Genomic DNA, 8549 nt, shown 5'->3' with positions numbered 1-8549 from the left:
GCCATGACCCCAACTCCATAATCTAGGTAGATACAATATAAAAATGTCACCTCTCAGCAAAGGTGAAGCTGGGAAACATGGAAGTTTTTTTCTGCTACTTATTATCATTATTATTATTATTTTATTTATGTATATTTTTGATGTCCTTAAATCAGCATTTTGGGTTAGGTATCTTGAAATTTTGACTTAGTAACTCCACATTAAGGTTAGTGTTGTTGTGAGACTAACTCAATATGCTAACATTTTTTTCCTAGCTTCCACTAAATTATCCCTAGGTTGTAAAAGCGGAGGTAGGTGTGTGTGAGGATACGTTAATTAAAATTATACTTATGAAAAACATGACAAAAACTACTTTAAGTGGTTAATTTTACATTTGCAGTTACACCCAAAAGCATATTGTAATAAATAAATAAAAGTCATCATTAGTATTCACCAGTACCTATATTTGCTAATTACACATTCAGATCAACTTAGACCATCGTATTTAGCATTCAAACAGATCTTAATCCATATTTTCACTGTACTGTACACCGAGTTTATGTGTGTATTGTATATATTTCACAGATAGATAGATAGATAGATAGATAGATAGATAATCAAACCTGTGGCAAAAGGCAAAACAAAAAAACACCCTCTGTGATTGTGAAGTGTACTGACACAGTTTCCCAGAAAGCTTTGCGAATGTACGTATTTAATCTGCGACCAGCGGTACATCTGCGCCGCACAACCGGATTGCAAACACTCAAGAAAACAGAGGGACAAATCATTTTGTATTTCTATTCAAAGCGACTGAAACCTGCATTGGACGTCTTTAATTTTTTCTTAAACCAGTAGGACTCTAAAACTCTGAGGTATGTCAAAGTTACTGAGAAATCGCTCAGTAACGTCGGACCAACGTTCGATAATGCTAGCTAGCTAACATTGGTTAACTCCAAACACAGCCAGCGAAAACCCAAAGATGGAAGCAGACTTAATACTTCGCAGTTTTTATGAGGCGGTGATAGCGTGTGAGCAACTGAACACGGACACGATTGTATCTCAAACGAGTCTGAGAAGAGCTTCTTTGTCAGAAACACAAAAATATGTCTACAGATGGATTTCTTTCAGGCTTGATAACGCAGTGAGGTCCATAAGTTTTTGTGTTGACACGCTTTTTGTATTTGATTTGTATTTGTATTGTTTGATAAATGAGTAAAACTAGTGTTAAGTATCTAGTGCTCAAATAATATTATTAAGTAAGGGGATATTAGAGACGTGCTTTTTTTTATAAGAATTTAAGAATAAGAATATTGTTTTAGTTGCTGGTCGTGCGTCTGCAGTGATTGCTTTATAAGCCCTTAGAAAACAGTCAAAATGGGATCCTCAAGTTATGTAACCAGATCATTAATAAAAAATAAATTCAGAGTTACATCAACAGCAGCAAATAAAGAACATATACCCCACCAAACTCAGTGACAACCTCATGTACCCTGTGGCAAACTGATCCTAGTTGGCTTTGCCTGTCCTCACAGTTTTTCCATCGATTGCAGATGTCTCTGGCAGATGAGCTCCTGGCTGATCTGGAGGAGGCCGGAGATGAGGGAGAGGATGGACTGTACCCAGAAGAAGAGAGGGACAGCGATGGAGAGCCGAACCAGGGAAGTGCAGACGGAGGGCTGGAAGACATCCCAGAGGAGATGGAGGTGGACTACAGTAAAGCTGAGAGCGTTGCGTCTATTGCAAAGCTTCGCAATAGCAAACAGGTGAGTTGTAACATACAAGAGCTTTACACATGTTGAGATTAGCAGTAAAATGTCTGCTCTGTTCTTCCCAGAGTGACTCTTGTGTGTTTTATAGTTTTCAGAGATAATGGACAAAATTTCTGAATATATTGGGAAGCAGCGTAAGAACTCAGAGGGTGAGTGTTGTTATTATTATTTAAGGCTCTTCTCACTATCAGTTTCCATTCATTTCTCTGTTTTACTCTGTAAACACTAGAGGTGGGAATCACCATACATCCCACGATACGATATTATCACAATACTTAACGCACGATACGATATTATTGCAATTTTTTTAAAAATATTTTGCGATATTCAGATTCTGTACATAAAGGTAAACTTTATCAATATTCATTTTATCTAATAACAAAGTCTCGCACTCAGTCTTTCTCTCATTTCAGTCAGTTTTATTGTTGACAAACCTGAACGGTTTGTATTACAGTCTAGCCCAACTTAACTGAATGCAACCATCTGGTACAATTATAGCTATTCTGAACTATGCAATTTATGAAAACTATGCAGCCCCTTCAGCAACTGAAGAATTTGAAAGTAAATTAAAACAAAATATAATTTTACATTAAATAAAAAGGTTTTAAACTTAATTAGAATAAAACATGTCTTAAATTAAAATAAGTAAACTGTCATGTTTATTGCTAAAAAAGCTAAATACATTTGGACAGTGAAGGAATGTCAGGATTCTTGCTCAGAAAAAGGAGCTGATCAACATGCTCTGAAGTCAGAGCATGTTCCAGTCCACAAAAACCTTTTTTGTAACAAAATATCGATTTCTGCTGTCCCTGTATCGATACATTATTAGCAAACAAAATATCACGATACTACACAGTATCGATTTCCCCCCCCACCCCTAGTAAACACATTTCATTTGAACTTTATGGTAACCCACAGTTGTCATGGAGTTGTTATTATTTTTTGTGTGTTTGCTTTCAGTCTCAGGCCCAGTCGAGGCCGACCCAGAGTACAGACTGATAGTCGCAGCTAATAACCTCACAGTGGAGATCGACAACGAGCTCAGTGAGTTGGCTTCTTCTCTCTGGTGATCCATAATGCTATGTTTTAAGATTTCGCTCTCTTCCTTATAACCTGAGATGTCCTCTGTGTTTCTGATCTGTTTCCAGATATCATCCACAAGTTTACCAGGGACAAATACTCCAAGAGGTTTCCAGAGCTGGAGTCTCTGGTGCCCGATTCTTTGGATTACATCCGTACTGTCAAGGTGAGCTAAACTATGTATTCATTCAAAAAAAGAAGAAGCTCCGAGTTGACTGTTTCTGTTTTTTAGTTAGATTTAGGATTTCTATTTTTAACAAAACTGACGTGATTAAAGAGTTTAAAACTGCACAGATTGAAAATTATGTTGCAGTTAAAATTTTCCAATTTCGGCTTTCAAATTTCTCTGTTTAACTGCAAGCAAACGTGTTAAAAAAATTGTTTCTTGTAGTTTGTTTGACCATGATGTTTTCTCCCCTAATTTTTCTTCTTTTTTGTGGTTTGTGTCTAGGAGCTGGGAAACAATCTGGAGAAATGCAAAAACAATGAGACGCTGCAGCAAATCCTTACCAACGCCACCATTATGGTTGTCAGTGTCACAGCCTCAACCACACAGGGGTAAGTTTATAAGATTTAAAGGCCCCGTCTCACCAGAAGAGTTTCATGTAGTTCACTGTGAACACTTCCTGCTAGAATCACCTTAAATCACTTACTGGAAATGAAAAACTAGGGGGTTGCTAACGCTGGGGGGCTGGAGCCTATCCCAGCTTAATGGGGAGAGGCAGGGTACACCGAGCACAGGTCACAGGGCTAACACAGATGGGCAACTGTTCACATTCCTGGTCATGTTCACACTCATATTCCTACCTATGGTCAATTTAAAATCACAACCATGAATGCATGTTTTTGGACTGTGGGGGGAAGCCTAAAGAGAACCCACACAGACCAAGACAGCATGAAAGACCCAGAACCTTCTTGCTGTGTTGATTGCAGTTTTATTCCAGTTTTCTTCACTTAAAGAAAACTGGAATAGGTCAAGGAAATTGTAATCAGTGCATCTCAAAACTGAAGTGTTAAGCAGTTATTTTATAATAATCAGTGACAGTAGCTCATAGGAAAGGGATGGGGAAACTAAGTTAAGTTACAAAGCATCAATAAGACGTTCATTTTTTTTTTCTATTAGAATAAAAATCATTAACAGGTTATTTTTAAATAATAACTAAATGCACTCAGTATCATTCTTACTATTACATATCGAGAAGAAGTGCACAATCATACCCCTTCTCCATAAGTTATCAGTTTATATTTATCCAGCTTCCCTATTGATATAAACCTCAGTAATAAGAATACACATTTCTAAAAACAGAATATATATGCTACATAAAATTAAAATTATTATCATCATATCTTATTTTTACAATTGGATAAAAGCCATGTACTTCCAATTTTGGAATATTAATTGTAAAATCTGAATAGGTCTGAAACGCAAACTAAACACAGTCTTCTTCTTTGAGTCTCATAAATGCCATAACTTTTATACCTCATTTTGAAGTGATTTATATTTGAACAGTTGCAAAATTAAAACTTCCTTCAGTCTTAAAAAAGTTACTTTGAATACTTCCTGTTTTCAAAGTGACCTTTCCTTTGAAAACTACATTTCTGCTCTTTTGAATTTCATTAGGTCTGTAAATTTCAGTGTTTCAAGCTATAAGAATAATGAATTTGTGTGATTGCTCATACAAAGAGTAGCCCGAGTAAGCTGTATAGGCAGAGATCACCCTCACTGATTTCTGATGCACACCTTGTCTTGCCGAAGTTGACAAGAGAAACAAGGGTTATCGATAGTAGAGCTTCAAGGAGGAAAGAGTTTGTGTTGTTATGTATTTTTGGTTATTACTGTAACTGAACGGCGACTGTGCCACTTGTGCCTTCAGGTCGTTGCTGAGTGAGGATGAACTGAAGCAGCTGGAGGAGGCGTGCGACATGGCCCTGGAGCTGAACCAGTCTAAACACAGGATTTATGAATATGTAGAATCCAGAATGTCCTTCATTGCTCCAAACCTGTCCATCATTGTTGGAGCATCAACAGCAGCAAAGATCATGGGTGAGAGAAATCTACTGACTGCAGTGTTTACAAATGTACATCATCTTCACTGAGGATTGTTTCGGTGACTGTCCGGTCTCTCCTGTGGATGCAGGTATCGCCGGAGGCCTCACTAACCTGTCAAAGATGCCAGCCTGTAACCTGATGCTGCTGGGAGCGCAGAGGAGAACCCTCTCTGGCTTCAGCAGCACCTCTCTGCTCCCTCACACCGGCTTCATCTATCACTGCGATGTTGTGCAGTCATTGCCACCTGTCAGTGAATATATGAGCATAAACTGCATGAATGCATTCTGTTCAGCGTGACGGTTAACAGTGTCCTTTCCTCCTTCAGGATCTCAGGAGGAAGGCAGCTCGTCTGGTGGCTTCAAAATGCACTCTGGCCGCAAGAGTGGACAGTTTCCACGAGAGTTCAGATGGCAAGGTGAGTCTCTTAAAGGAACACCTAAGTTTTATAAATGCCTTGTGTATTAGAGCAGGGCGATCGTGGCTCAAGAGTTGGGAGTTCGCCTTGTAATCGGAAGGTTGCCGGTTCGAGCCCCGGCTTGGACAGTCTCGGTCGTTGTGTCCTTGGGCAAGACACTTCACCCGTTGCCTACTGGTGGTGGTCAGAGGGCCCGGTGGCGCCAGTGTCCGGCAGCCTCGCCTCTGTCAGTGCGCCCCAGGGTGGCTGTGGCTACAATGTAGCTTGCCATCACCTGTGTGTGAATGGGTGGATGACTGGATATGTAAAGCGCTTTGGGGTCCTTAGGGACTAGTAAAGCGCTATACAAATACAGGCCATTTACCATTTAGAGCAAGAATAAATGTACCAGCAGATACAGAGATTATGATTTCTCTTGTCTGTTGATGTATATTTGGTTGGATTTTTCATATTTACATGCAAAATTATTTGCAACTGAGGAAATAATCAAGTTGATTTTTGTTTCATTTGGCTTAAAAATATTTGTCACTGTTTGCAGGTTGGCTATGATCTAAAAGAAGAAATAGAAAGGAAGTTTGATAAATGGCAGGAGCCTCCACCCGTGAAGCAAGTCAAACCACTGCCAGCCCCGCTGGATGGACAGAGGAAGAAGAGAGGAGGAAGGAGGTAAACAATCTGTCAGCTACCTGAAACGGGCCTGCCAGAATAGACTGCTAAAGAGGATTGCAGTCTGGAGATGGAAATTGATTATTATTGGAATCTTTTAAGAGGGAGAAGGTTACTGAGATTAAACTGATCTAACATTTATTTGAAAAAAGTTTAAAAATTCAGCAGAAACAGAACAAGGCATGACACAGATCAGCATCCTGGAAACCTGCAAGAAGCTTACGTAACTTTCATAGCCAAGTTTAGACTACCACCAACGACTATAAATATCCAGTGAATGGCATAACCAAGCTCCGCTGCTCTTTTCCTGCAGGTACCGAAAGATGAAAGAGCGTCTCGGGCTGACTGAGATCAGAAAACATGCCAACAGGATGACCTTTGCAGAGGTCAGTACATATTTTCTCCGCTCCTGTTTTTAAGATTTGTTTTTAATCCAGTGATATTTCATGTTTCATTATTGATGTCTGACTATGATCCATAATTCATTTAGCATTCTTTTCTTTTATTCAAAGATGCTTTTAATGAAGACAGAAGGAAAACCGTACAAATAGTTAACACAAAAAATAATAATATAGTAATATAGACATGTTACTAAATATGAAGACATGCAGGAGGAATCTCTTCTATTCCTCTGGTTAGTAGTAATGTAGGGGTTTACACATTTGCCTAATAAGCAAAAGAGGAGACTGCTGCTATGGGCGATCCCTAATGAATAAGAAAGCAACTGAAAGCTTTTAGTAATTTCAGACCTGGGATGAATGACGACTCAAAGCAGCCTCACTTTTGGCTCGCACCAGCTTTGTGCAGCAGAGCCAGTGTAACAGGATGATGGGTTTGCGTAGGTTCTCAGTTATCCAGGTCATGGTAGTCCCTGAAAAGAAGGTCGCTGTACTTCATAGGAGAAACCAAACAACAAACAGATGACATGATGTACACAACAGTGGCTGTACAGGTTACATGTTTTATGACTGTTTACATTCACTGCTGCCATCTTGGATTGTGCAGTTGTGACTGATGGGGCTGCTCTGAATTTCTGAGTTGGAAGTCCGACGAGAAGGGGTTATTCCAGTTGAAAATTCCAACTCAAATAGAAGCCACCATAAAAACCTGAGACAGCTGTTCTGTTTTAGAGCTGAAGAATTCTCTTGGTTGAGAACATCTTCACAAACTTAAGGAGGTCCAGTTCCTTTCTTTTCAAGCACCCAACAAGACAAGCTATTTTTATTTTATTTTGTACTCACCGAGACTTCCCCCAACACTCTGAAGGAGCTTCAGCAAGATGATTTTACTGCAGTACAAACAGTTTCTACTCTGGTCTGTTAATAAATGTGCAGTTTCTGAGCTGCTTATTGCTCTCTGTGGATGGAGACTTGGCTGTTATGAATGTGTCTTCGTTACCTTAAACCACTGTTTAAAAACGGTCCTAACAAGTATGAAATCCAGTCCTTTAAAAAGAACTTCACATTTGAAAAAGTCTAAAACGTATTGAATATTTTGCTAATAAAGAAAGTAAAGTCCTTTGATTCATAATGGATATAAATTTGAGAGAACTCTTACAGTAAAGCAAATTAAATTGGTTCATTGTTATATTAACCCCTGTTGGGGAGTGTTCTGTAATCCAGGCATGGACTTCATTGATATTTCGATGGTTAATTATATTACAAGGTAATCCTGCTCCAGTTAATAGTTTCTCCTGTGTTGTGTTGCAGATTGAAGATGATGCGTATCAGGAGGATCTGGGCTTCAGTCTGGGTCAGCTGGGGAAGAGCGGCAGCGGCAGAGTCAGGCAGGCTCAGGTCAACGAGGCCACCAAAGCCAGGATCTCCAAATCCCTGCAGGTAAATGCACTCTTCTCTCCTGCTGGTGTTTGTATCTACATCATCTCTAACATTTTGGCTTTTGTCCACAGAGGACGTTGCAGAAGCAGAGCATGACATATGGAGGAAAGTCCACAGTCAGAGATCGTTCTTCAGGAACCAGCTCCAGCGTAGCATTCACACCTCTCCAGGTAAAAAGAAGCGGACTCATTAACTAAAGACCTGCCAGAGAGTTTGGGGTTTTGTTTTGTTTTTTTGTTTGTTTTTAAATCTGTTGTTGTTTCCTTCTGCAGGGGCTGGAGATCGTGAACCCGCAGGCTGCAGAGAAGAAGGTGGCAGAAGCTAACCAGAAATATTTCTCTAACATGGCAGAGTTCCTCAAAGTCAAGAAGGAAGCTAAGATGTGAAGACATACGGACGCCCTGCACATGGACAGTTGCACAGTTGTGAAAGTATATTTTAAAATTTGGCTCACCTCGTGTTATTTTTTTTTATTTTTTTTTTTAAACTTGTTTCGACTTAAGGGTTTTTTTTTGGGTTTTTTTCCCCATCTAAATAAAATATAGAGTTCACTTTGTAGGTATGTGTTCTTTCTAAAAACAAGAAACAGGAGCCTCCTCTGTGACATTTGAATTTATACCTGCTTGTTTTGATCTTCGATTTTGAGTGAAACTGAACTAATTATGTTGAATTTTGAGTTAATACAGAGTTTATTTTTACTGAAAGTAAAGCTGCTACGAATAAGATAAAATCCCCACGGTCACTTTATTAGG

At 39.2% G+C, this 8549-nt stretch overlaps 1 protein-coding gene across 1 annotated transcript; it reads left to right on the top strand.

Annotated features, from left to right (window-relative positions):
- Window positions 1–677: 677 nt before the first annotated feature.
- Window positions 678–8348, top strand: prpf31 (PRP31 pre-mRNA processing factor 31 homolog (yeast)). Its single transcript, XM_026185726.2, has 14 exons — window positions 678–851; window positions 1530–1742; window positions 1837–1897; window positions 2709–2792; window positions 2897–2994; window positions 3280–3386; window positions 4703–4872; window positions 4967–5124; window positions 5204–5293; window positions 5832–5959; window positions 6273–6345; window positions 7669–7797; window positions 7869–7967; window positions 8070–8348. The coding sequence occupies exons 2-14, from the start codon at window positions 1530–1532 to the stop codon at window positions 8181–8183; spliced, it is 1524 nt and encodes a 507-aa protein (XP_026041511.1). The 5' UTR covers window positions 678–851; the 3' UTR covers window positions 8184–8348.
- The last annotated feature ends 201 nt before the right edge of the window (window positions 8349–8549 follow it).

This window comes from Astatotilapia calliptera, chromosome 11 (assembly GCF_964374335.1).
Source record: "Astatotilapia calliptera chromosome 11, fAstCal68.1, whole genome shotgun sequence".
NCBI classification, from domain to species: Eukaryota; Metazoa; Chordata; class Actinopteri; order Cichliformes; family Cichlidae; genus Astatotilapia; species Astatotilapia calliptera.
This window is presented reverse-complemented; position numbering and strand designations above follow the sequence as displayed.